Here is a 12,441-nt window from a genome sequence, read left to right as displayed (position 1 = left end):
CTCAAACCGCCTTTTCTCTCCAATTCATCCTTCTCTCCAGCATCCTCCCTCATCTTAGGCATCATTTTATCTCCTCTCTCTCTCTCTCTCTCTCTCTCTCTCTCTCTCTCTCTCTCTCTCTCTCTCTCTCGTCTTGACTTATCCGGATCATACCTCGAACTAATAATATGTCGCCTTTCGCCTTCTCATTTAAGTGCATTTCTCTCTCTCTCTCTCTCTCTCTCTCTCTCTCTCTCTCTCTCTCTCTCTCTCTCTCTCTCTCTCTCTCTCTAGCATCCATCTTTCTTTATCTTAAGCTAATGAGTCTTTTTAATATATCAATCCGCGGTGTTGTAGTATTTCCCTTCTTTTCTTTCTAACTTTCCCTCCTAATCTCGCCTCATCTTAAAGCTAATGCGACACTTTTTTTATATCTATCTATCAAACCATCGTGTTGTGGTATCCCTATTTTTTTCTTCGTCTTTTTTTGGTTCGTCTTTGTTTCTACTCTTTCGCCGTGTATCAAAAGCTAATTCGTTGCCTTTTCATACTAATACATGTTTCTCTTTCGGATCTCATTATTTTATTATTTCGTTTATGTGTTTCACCTTTCTGTTGCTTACTCAATCGTCTCATTCCTTTAAGTTAATCTGACGTCTTTTTGTTTTAACATATTTTTTTCTCTTTCTCATCTTTCATTATTTTCTTTCTTTTTGTTTGTTATTTTTTTTTTAACAGTGTGTCATTTCATATCATTTCCTTCTCTCTCTTCCTCTCTTTCTGTATCGTCTTTACTTCTACCGGTCCGATTCATACCCCAAGCTTTCTCCTCATAACTTCAGCTTATTTCCATCACTTTGTTTTCTTTTTCTCGTCTTTTTAACTACATTATTAATTTCTTTTTTTTTTCAGTGTCATTTCATATCATTTCCTCCCCTATCTTTCTCTCTTCTGTATCGTCTATAATTCTACCTATCCGTGTCATACCCCGAGCTTTCTCCTCATAACTTAAGCTTATTTCCATCACTTTGTTTTATTTTTCTCGTCTTTTTGACTACATCATTAATTTCTTTCTTTTTGTTTGTGTTATTTTGTTTTTTTTAGTGTGTCATTTCATATCATTTCCTCCCCTATCTTTCTCTCTTTCTGTATCGTCTATAATTCTACCTATCCGTGTCATACCCCAAGCTTTCTCTTCATATCTTAGACTTATTTTTTATCACTTTGTTTTCTGTTTCTCGTCTTTTTAGCTACACTCGTTTCATACCTCAAGCTGTAGTGATTCATCTTATTTAACTTTCCCCTCATATCTTAACTTATTTCTATCATTTCCTCTTCTTTTTCCTGTCTTTATTTGCTTATCCACTTCATACCACAAGTCACTCTACCTTACTGTACCCCATCCACTTCATACCACAAGTATACTATATCTTACTGTACCCCATCCACTCCCTACCACGAGTCACCGTTTCATCCTATTCCGCTTCCCTCCTCCTATCACAAGCTTATCTAGCACTCTTTTCATTTCACTCTTATCAACATATCCTCGTGTTGTATTGCTTCCTCCTCTCCCTCACACTCGCCTTCACATACCCGCATCGTATCTTTAACCTCGCCATTCCTTTATCCCTTCTATCCCCCTTTTTATCTCTTATCTCCGCCGTCACCTTTGTCCCCTCTCTGCCTGCCTGCCTGTCTGTCTGTCTGTCTGTCTGTCTGCCTCTCTCTCTCCCTGTCTCTCACTCTGCTAACCTTCACTACACCTCACATGAACCGTCCACACTTCCTCTTACTACGTTCTCTTCCCTTCCCTGTCACCACACATAACACAACCCTTGCACACTTCCTCTCACTATATTCGCTACTCGGCCTTCACCACACTCCACACTGGCCTTCCACACTCCCTCTGTTACTACACTCGAGTCCCCCGTCCGTCCTACCCGCCGTGCGCCCCGCTAAACCATTCCTTTATCCCACTTTTCCTGTTCCTCCTGTTCCTTCTGTAGCCCTAGTTAAGCGCACAGATACATCACATACCTTTACCACCCACATCTTTCATATGTTTTTGAAGCACTCACGAAGTACGACTGTCTTCTGTGCAGTAGTGAAAGACATGGAACGGATGTGCTTCTCAAATGTCAGTTTAGAATCAAGAGTGACTCCCAACAAACGAATACTAGAAACATCCTCAATCTGTTCACTAAAAATATGCAAACAAGGATGAGGTGGATTCAAGGTACGGGATCTACTGATGGTAAAGGAATGCGTTTTATTAGCATTAAGCTTCGTGCCCCAAAGTTGACACCAAGCGGTGACCATTGCCAAGTCCCTATTCAGGGATGCAGCAACTTCACCTCTGTTGCTAGGAGAGTGAACAGAGAAGTATAGAGTTGTATCATCAGCATATAAAATAAGCTTAATTTCGAGGTCAATACCCAAGTTAGAAATAAAAATAAAATAAAAATAAAGGTCCAAGGACACTGCCCCGAGGAGCACCAGAAACAACAGGCAGAGAAGCAGAGCAGGAACCATCAACAACCACACACTGTAATCGATTAGTTAAAAGTTCTTTAAAAATACTGAGAAGAATTCCACCAATCTTGTAGTTAATATATTATAGCCCTATGATTCACAATATCAAAAGCAGAACTAAAATCAATAGCAACAACTCGAGACTCCTGCAGGTCATGAGACAGTCAAGAGAGCGTCACATGTTCACAAACCCTTACGGAATCCGAACGGAGAATCAGGTAACTCATTGAATTTATCACAGTATATGGAAAGCCGTTTAGCCAAAAGCCTCTCAAAGATCTTAGAGAGGACAGGAGTGATATAAATTGGGCGGTATTCAGTAGGAAATGTTGAAGCTGAGGCTCCCTTCAGGATGGGGATGATGTTGGCCTTGCGCCAACAAGAAGGAAAACTAGCAGACTTCAGCAGTAACCTAAATACTACAGCAAGTTTTGGTGCTAAGAACGTAGCAATCTTCTTAAAGAATTGAGGAAAAAAACATCTGGGTCCGTATGGTTATATATATCAAGATCTAGAAGGTACTTTTTTCAGTTCACTGGATCTAAATGCAACTGAGCTAAGTTTCGGGAAGGGGAAACAAGTCAAAGGTAGGGATAATTCATCATCACACTTTGTTAATAAAAATATCAGAAAGTAAATTAGCCTTTCTTAAAGGATCAAAGGACATTGAACCATCAGACGCGTAATGGAGGCATTGCAAGAATCGACACCAAACAAGGAGGACTTAAGAGAAGCCCACCATTTGTGTGGTTGAGCAGTTCCTGCAAGAACCTCCTGTATATGGGAATTATAAGCAGCTTCAGCTGCATTATAGATTCTGTGAGCATCAGCTTTAAGAGCAACATAATTATCCCATAGCAACTGGCATCGATTGTCTCCATAGGTGATAAGCAGCCTGCTTATCATCATAGGCCCGCTTACAGTCATCATTAAACCACGCTTTATCTCTCATACGAGATTTGATTATCTTAGATGAAACTCTTCTGCGTAAAATATCTAATAGACAAGTATTAAGAGCAGAGACTGGGTCACTGGATCGAAAAATAGTATGCCACTGAATATTATCAATTTCAGAACAAACATTGTCCCAATTGACTCGAGATTTAAGACAGACCTGACAGGAAATGGCGACATCACGCACAGTGAAGTCTAAACAGATCTTACAGTGAATGGCATTATGGTACCTGTGGGAGCAATGACAGGAGCCACTACAACACAAGGAATATCGGTTAAGGCCAATTCCAGACAGTCCCTAGAACTGTGTGTAGGTCCATGAATCAGCTGGTCATTTCTTTTCCTACGCTTCAATTCTTTTCCAACACTTCATTCCTTATCCTACACTTCATTCCTTTTCCGACACTTCATTCCTTTTCCTACACCTCAATTCCTTATCCAACATTTCATTCCTTTTCCTACACCTCAATTCCTTTTCCTACACTTCATTCCTTATCCAACACTTCATTCCTTATCCTACACTTCATTCCTTTTCCGACACTTCATTCCTTTTCCTACACTTCATTCCTTTTCCTACACCTCAATTCCTTTTCCTACACTTCATTCCTTATCCTACACTTCATTCCTTTTCCTACACTTCATTCCTTTTCCTACACCTCAATTCCTTTCTTCATTTCCTCTATACTTCATGTCTGCCCTTAAGTCCTATCCATCACCGACCACCGCGCATCCCGTTAGCCAGCCAGTCAGCTCCTGCCTCAACACGAGTCCTTGTCTATGTAACCAACCTTGTCCCTAGCATACCTGTACCCCATCCTGTCCTTCCCTCTCCTCCCTCCTTCCCTTGCTCCCAAACGCCAGTCTCCATACGGCTTGAGTTAATGAGACGATGATGGCGGTAATGATGAGAATGGTGATGGTAATAGTGGTACAAGAAATGGCAGTAGAAGCAGTAGTAATAATAATGATAATGGTGATAACAATAATAATGAAAGTCAAACAGTAATAATAATAATAATAATAATAATAATAATAATAATAATAATAATAATAATAATAATAATAATAATAATAATAATAATAATGAAAATAAAACCTGTTACAAAAACCTCCGCAACTATAGATAAGCCCAAAGCAATAACAACAATAACCAACACACAAACACACGCACACACCCTTCCCCCCTGCCCTCTCCACCCCTTCCACCCCCTCCCCGCCCTCCACACGGATCACAGTGGCCAGGGCGGTGCAGGAGGCGGGCGGGCGGGCGGGCGGACGGACGGGGCGGCGGGCGGGGAGGCGGAGGTAGAGAGAGAGGGAGATAGAGCCCGCCTGTGTGCCTTCCCTCCCTCCCTCCCTCCCCGGGCTTGGATACACCCCGGCTCATCCCTACACGATCGAGGCTCCACTCCCTCCCCGCCCCGAGGTGGTGGTGGTGTGGGATGATCGAGGTCTCACTCCCTGCTCCCCCGCGCCCCGCCCCGCCCCGTGATCCTGGTGGGGCGCCGACGGGTGTCTGTCGCAGCCACATTCATCACACTCATCCCTTCATCCCGCCCAGCCAAGTGTGTGCCGCTAATGCTTGTAACTACCGACAACTCCGCCGCCGCCGCCGCCGCCGCCGCCACAACCGCCGCCGCCGCCCCTCCCACCGCCGTCGCCGCCGCCGCCGCCGCTTGCAACGGGTCACTCACTCCCGAGATTAAAGTTGTTTATGGTGCTGATAATGACAGTGATAGTGATGATGATTTGATAATGAAGGTGATGACTATAATGATAATAAAAGAAAAAATCAAATAAATAAATACATAAATAAAATAACATTAATAGAAATTAGTACCAATCAGGTAAACTCGTACTCTCAACAAGAAACTATAAAGTAACGGGTCGCCTCGTTAGGAAGGCTACAGGCATACGTGTTCACCTGTCTTGTCGTGACTAAAATATCAGGTAAGAACACCCTCGCCCCCTCCCCCCCTTCAGGTAACTAACGCACAGGTTAAAGTATACACCCGAACCCATCTTACAGGACCCCGCCCAGCCGATAGCGTTAGCCCCTCCACCGAATGAAGTGCCTCCGATAATTTTCCTTTTCCGTCTTAATTATCGTCACAAACACACAAAAAAACTGCATCAGAGAAACACGAATCGGCGGAATCTATTGATGTTTGAAATAACAACAAAAATATTATAAATGATGATGATGAAAATAAAAATAGCAATAATAATAAGCAACTCGGTTCGCAATTATCCTTTTTTTTCTTTTCTCATTTCTTTATAGTTTAATTTAGACCAGCGCGCGGTGAAGGATGGAGACACTCGTTAGGGGGCGAGGACACACACACACACACACACAGGCGAGCGGCGAGGCGGCGGCTGAACCTTCATCCCAAGCAGTGAAGCAGGAGGATGATACGCAGCAGGTCGCGCTCAGAAATAAATACGTGCATGTTAATTAAGCGGCTATTAAACCCCTCGCGCCGCGCTTCATCTTTCCAGCGCTAAAAAAATAATGTGAGTGTGACGCCTCAACCAAAAAAATAATGTGAATGTGGCGCCTCAACCAAAAACTATAACCATCACTACAGACTTGGCTAATACTAAATGAGAATGTATCGCTTCAATTACAGACCAGACAACCAACCACCACAGACTTGACTAACGTATAAAGATAAAATGTAAGTGTGTCGGATCAGTCAAAGAATATAACCACACTAATGACTATAACGCTACAGACTTGACTAGTATTAAATAAAAAAAAATCATGTGCCGCCTCAATCTCAGACCAAGCAACCAACCACCACAGACTCAGATTTTAACCAACGCTAAAAATATATCTAAGTGTGTCGCCTCTCAAAAACCTACACCCACATCTTGCTTAATTAACGCTAAAATAATGTGTCGCCTCAATGACGTCCAACAGTGTTAACGTTGTAGTATAATTTGCCGCCCTCATTCTAAGTCACTCTTCGGCTGACTGACTACGCCTTCCCATCGACACAGCCTCGCCATTGCGGTTAATCTTCGCTATGCGCCTTCAGTCTGCAATGCCCGACTCTTCTGATGGTTTGGTTTGGCTTTCCTTGACTCTCTCCTCTCCTCTGTTCCTCACGCTGCCTCGCCATCACGCCACATCTCCGCTAAACGTCTTCTGTCTGCATGTCCGATACCTGGAATGCTATACTTTGCCTTTCTTTTTCTATCTCCTCTCCTTCCCTCGACACAGCCTCCCCAGCACGTCGTATCTTCGCTAAACGCCTTGATTCTGCATATTCTGACACGCAGTATTATATGCTTTCCTTGGACTCTCTCCCCGTGGTTCCATGTAGATATGTGTGGAGTGTAAGCCTATATGTATTAGTGCCTCACAAGATGCGTCCCTCTCACGGTATGTACAAACCCCGCCCCGCCCGCGCCGACCGTCCCGCTCCGTCGATTTTAACAGTCCCGTCTTTATACTAACAACGCAAAGCCCCGTTAGGTGAATCAATTAGAATCTTTCGTGCCTGGAACACACACACACACACACACACACACACACACACACACACACACACACGTCGACGCACACACACACACCCTCGCTTTCTGAATGATTAAGCCCGTCATCCCTTGAACAAACAACCCCGTCTACGCGTATGAACTGCCCCTCACTGCCCCTGTCCTTCCCCTTCCATGTCCTACCCTGTCTCTGCCCCGCCCTTCCCCCTCTCAGTCCCTTCTTCCCTCCCTTACACCCATACAATACAAGCCTGTCCCATGAATGAATCAACGGCCCCGCTCCCACCCTCTCCCCTTGACTTCACACCCCTCCCCTAACTGCATGCCATCGCCTATTACCTTTTAGTTGAACTCCATCTGTCTATTTAGCGTTTCTTCTATGTTTGTCTATTCCCGGGACGTTATTCTCTTGCTGCGATTATGTAGGTTCGGTTTTGTTTGGGTAAATCGTGTTAGTTTTATCCGTAGTGGTCCTTCCTTTAGAATTCACAAGCCTAAGTATACAGTCTTCTTTTCCTGGTACGTTAGTCTCTTAGTTAAATCGTCAACTGTGTATATATGGCTAAATTATATGTTCGTTTTACCTTTCTTAGACCGTCATTTAGATTCAACCGGCTATAGTATCCATTCTTTTATATATTCACCTATTGTTGGATCGTCAATCGTTATCTGATTCCACTGCCTCACTCCTATTTGGTCCCGTTGTTCATTTTTTATCCTAATCGCCCCGGCATTTAAAGTTTTCCCGCCTTAGAGCCGATTTCACAGTCCAACACAGTGTCTTCGTAACAGCCCGAACCAAACTATAGACTCCCATACAATCCAAAATGGTGAGGTCTTCGATGCCACACTAAATACACAAGACTTTTCCCGTATAGTTTCATCAAATTTGTGAACTTAAATATAAACACCAGACACTATACAAGGAAAGTTCGAAGGCTCTGGTATTGGTTTGGGAGCTTACTAACCCGTCATGGGGAACTGTGAAACTGGCCCTTAGTAATCATTCTTTTCTATGTTCATCTATACCTGGTTCGTTGATCTCGTATTTCATTTCGTTGCCGTGGTCTTATTCGTCCCTCATAACTTTCGTCTCCTTAACGCAAAGCTCCTCACAATACTAAGAGCGGTATTATAAGACACATTCGGTTCTCACATCAGCTATTTCTAAAGGTCAAAGAGAGGGGATCAATCGGGTTCTAATGACTATTTTTTAGGTTCACCGCACAGAACGGTCAAAGAACCTACCACCAGGGCCATGAAACTACTCCTGGAAATGCCCACAACTCCTACGAAGGGCTTGTCAAATATGTGTATACTTGGGCGACGACATGTTTAGTAATACGGCACTAAATGTTAAGTCCACCGCGTATCATAAACTCCAGTGGGCATCCTGCATCTCCGTCCCCAAGTTTTGCTCTATGCGAGACCTGATCACGGCCACACACTCACACTCACACCTGCACGCAAATTTGGGCCTATACATTTATCATATTACACTCCCTTACTCATGTTACGCACACACACACACACACACACACACACACACACACACACACACACACACACACACCTGCACGCAAATTTACCGGGCCTGCCTATTCATTTATTATATTACACTCCTTCCTCAGGTTACACACACACACACACACACACCTGGACGCAATTTACCTATGTGGGCTTGTTCAACCTTCATTTTAATACACTACGTCACACACACATACCTGCACGTTTTCTTTTTTTTTTACCTGTCCGGCATTGTTCAGTCATTACGCTACCTTTCTAACGACACACACACACACACACACACACACACACACACACACACACACACATCTAACCTCACCAATACCTGGACGCAATTACCTGTGCCTTTATCCGTGTCATTTCTTTATAATACTCTACCTAACCTAACGTCCCCCGTGTTCCCCCCGTGTGTCTCCCTCCCGTGGCCAAGATCTAGAGAAAGGGTTTTAGATCGCGCTCATGACATGCTTAATTTACAGAGCATTTAAGGCATTGCTACGCACCCTCCTTCCCTAGGCCTATTCACCCAACACTTACGATACTCTGCCTTCCTATCGTCACCCGTGTTCCCCCGTTCCCCCGTGTGTATCCTTCTCCGCTTTTTTACGGGGCACTGAGGCACTTCTATATACTACTCCCTCCCTACTCTGCCTCCCCGTGTTCTTCCGTGTTCTCTCTTTTCTCCGTTTGCCCTTGCGTCTCTTTCTAATGGTATGCTTTTTACGGGCATTAAGGTCGGTATTATAAGACATTCGCTTCTCACATCAGTATTTCTAAAGGTCAAAGAGGGGATCAATTGACTTCTAATGAGTGTTTCTTTAGGTTCACGGTACAGAAGAAGGGTCACACTACCACCAGGGTCATAAAACTACTCCTGGAAAAGCCCAAAACTCCTACGAAAGCCTTGTCAAATATGTGTACTTGAGAGACGCAATGTTTAGTAATACGCCCCGGTCCTCCACTTCCACGCACTCCGTCCTCTCTGGGCCTTGTGATACTCTGCCTTCCTATTGTCACCCGTGTCCTCCCGCACCCCCGCACATCTCCCTTTCCTGACAGGCTTTCTAGGGGGCAGTAGGAGAGGGATCTGCACACACACACATATACAGACGCACGTACTCTGACTGGGCACCTCATACAAGCCCCTCATGCATAACACACCACCTTCACTTGCATTACCGCTCACACCATCCCCTTCCCTGCCCTTCCCCACGTCAGGTTCCCTCCAAGGTTCCCTCCAGCCCCCGCACCGCCCGCCGCTCCCTCCCTCCATCCCTCCCCACCCGCGGCCGCACCACTGTTTGTATCCTGCGACCACGTGCGTTGGGGCGTCGCGGGCCGGAGCGGGTGGCGGCCTGCACGTGTGTGTGGCTCGCCTCGCCCACCTGAGCGGGAGAGCCAAACTTTGCTGCACGCGGCCGCCTCCCTCCCTCTCCGCGACGGGCACACACTGACTGGCGGTGGTTAGTTTGGTGTTGTTAGCGCTATTCACCTTGTCACATCTCCCGCGGCTTCACACATTGCCAGCTTAGCTAATCCCTCGGCAGCAGACTCGTGCACGCCGCAGCTCCACCACTCGCTACACGGAGTTTACAGAGACAGACTGGCGGAAGTTAGTGCTCCTGTCATCACTGTTGCCCCCGCCACGTCTTGCAGTAATACACGTTGTCACCATAATCTAAACTGTCCCGTCCCGTGTCCGCCGTCAGGGCCGCGAGTACCTACCCCGAGGTTGTCAAAAACGTCACAGGTGTCAGGTTTGTGAGGTTACTTGTCGAGTCTGAGGCTGTGTTGGCGCCCTGACTACTCCCTCCCGCCCCGCCGCTACCTGCACGGCCACGCACAAGGGTCACCTGTGCCTGCCTCGCCACGCCAACAGGTGTCAGCCCCGCGCCCGCGTCAGCCCCGTCACTAGCGTCCCTACAGGCACTGCTCAGCTCACCTGGTGGTCGGAGGAGCCCGGGCGAGATTTGGTGTTGGCGGCCATCCACGCTTCAGCAAACGTTTCCATGGCGCTCTGAAAGTCCATCGCTGAGGCCAGGTCGGGTCAGGTCAGTGGCGACGGCGGGGCGGCAGCAGGCAGCTCCCCTCCACCTCCTCCCTGCTCGGGGCGGCCGCTGGCAGAGTCGCTGCACGGCTCAACTTTGGTGGTTTCCGCGGCGGCTGGCGGAGGCGGCGGCGAGGGGAAGACTACGCGAGGCGGCGGCACCGGGTAAGGCGGAGAGGCACGCCGGGGGAGGCGGACATGATCACCGGGGCGGCGGGGAGAGACTGAGGCTGCACGGGCCGCCTGGGGGCCGCCACCGATTAAAGTCACTGCCACGTGCTAAGCCGTAAGCCGCGTCACGAGCGCCGCTCAGCCAGCTCGTCGCGGAAGGCGTCCTCAGCACGACACTACTCTCGGTCTCGCAGCACCAGCGTCGATGCGTCGCTCCGGTCGTGCCATCCACGACTAGCTAATTTCCCACCGAAAACATACTTTATAAACAGCGAGTTTAGATAAGCCTCCATAATCCTAGATTAGGGCCATGCCGCGCAGACGCAGTAACGAGCCACTAGTTTAGCTCTCACTTCTGTCTTCTTTTTGATGATGATAGGAACGTTATGAGCGGTGGCTAACTCGTGTGATATCTGCCCATGTCACTGAGACTGCGCACCGCAGCCTCCAGCCCAACACGACAACAGAAGGAGGCGCCAACTGAGATAATATCGTCGGGGGGCGGAGGCTCGGGGCGCTGAGGGGTTGCGCGCGCACCGGCCGCTCAGTTGCCGTCAAGCCCCCGTGTAAGAAGCATTACAGGCGCTTCATGTCCAGCACGCCTCGCCATGTGTGAGTGTGAGTGTGACTGAATGAGTGCGTGCGTGGCCCGGGCGGCTCACACCCTTCCTTCCTTCCAGCCCACGACGGCCTGACACAACCAGCTCAGGGCCGCGGCCAGACTGGAGACTGACAACAAACCCACGAGGAGACAAGCACACCGAGGCAGGAGTGGAGGAGGAGGAGGCGGCGGCAGCGGCGGCGGCGGATAAGGGGGTTGAGAGCGGCACAGGCGGGGCGGGAGGAGAGAGGATCAGAATACCCTTCTTGCAATAACTCTTGGCTCGGTCTTAGCAGCACATGATGGGCGCGCGGAGGGTTACGGCGCCTTTTTACGATCCGGCTGCGACTAGTCACGTTGGAGCGATCGTGCGTCGATGATAATCCACCGGCTTTACCGCTTACGTGGAGATTTGCCCTAATCCGATTGGGAACGTAATTGCTGCTGCCGAAATTTCTTTAAGCCAGCCCTAACAAAAAAAGGAGGGGGAGGAGGAGGGAGAGTAAGAGGAAGAGGAGGGTTTTTACCACGGCGGGAGGGGAGGAGAGCGGGAGAAAGGGAAGATGGGATAAGAGGAGAGGAGGAGGAGGAGGGGTTAAGAAAGGAAGGGGAGGGAAAGGAGAGGGGGAGAGCAAGGGAGAGGGGATGAGAGGAGGAGGAGGAGGAGGAGGGGTGTGGTTAGGTAAGGAAGGGAAGAGGAAAGGAGAGAGGTGGGAAGGTTGGGGTTACGGAAGAGATGGAAATAGCGCATTGGAGGGATAATCAAGGTGGGGAGGGAGGAGGAACAAAGGAAGGGAAGAAGTGACAGTTGATAAAGAGAAGGAGAAGAGGAGGAGGCGAGTAACAAAACACGCTGAGCTAAGAAGAGAGGGAAGGCATTGTTGACGAGAGAGAGAGAGAGAGAGAGAGAGAGAGAGAGAGAGAGAGAGAGAGAGAGAGAGAGAGAGAGAGCACACTATGGAGAAGAAAAGGAAGAGAAAGAGAATGAAAGGAAAGCACTTACTGTCACAATAGATATTTTACACACACACACACACACACACACACACACACACACACACACACACACACACACACACAGTCAATCAATAAAGCTCCCATTATCCTTTGCTTACCATTACAGAGCCAA

At 47.5% G+C, this 12,441-nt stretch overlaps 1 protein-coding gene and 1 long non-coding RNA gene across 6 annotated transcripts in view; both read right to left on the bottom strand.

Annotated features, from left to right (window-relative positions):
* Positions 1–12,441, bottom strand: part of LOC126981757 (homeobox protein dve-1-like) — a 241,304-nt gene that overhangs the window by 146,809 nt on the left and 82,054 nt on the right. For 2 of the 5 annotated variants that reach the window (XM_050833296.1, XM_050833290.1), the window contains exon 1: positions 10,436–11,139. The exons of 1 other annotated variant lie outside the window; for it this stretch is intronic. In XM_050833296.1, coding sequence (XP_050689253.1) covers positions 10,436–10,522 — 87 coding nt within the window. In that variant the 5' untranslated portion in view covers positions 10,523–11,139. Of the gene's footprint in view, positions 1–10,435; positions 11,140–12,441 lie in introns of those variants that run through there. 2 more of the 5 variants (XM_050833285.1, XM_050833305.1) reach the window with 2 other exon arrangements.
* On the bottom strand, positions 1,069–4,604 carry LOC126981780 (uncharacterized). Its single transcript, XR_007734134.1, has 2 exons — positions 3,930–4,604; positions 1,069–3,890 (listed from the first exon to the last, which is right to left on the bottom strand). It is a non-coding gene; the product is annotated as an uncharacterized LOC126981780 (long non-coding RNA).

Source organism: Eriocheir sinensis, chromosome 4 (genome assembly GCF_024679095.1).
Source record: "Eriocheir sinensis breed Jianghai 21 chromosome 4, ASM2467909v1, whole genome shotgun sequence".
Classification (NCBI taxonomy): Eukaryota; Metazoa; Arthropoda; class Malacostraca; order Decapoda; family Varunidae; genus Eriocheir; species Eriocheir sinensis.
The sequence above is the reverse complement of the archived record's forward strand: the minus strand, read 5'-3'. Positions and strand labels throughout refer to the sequence as shown.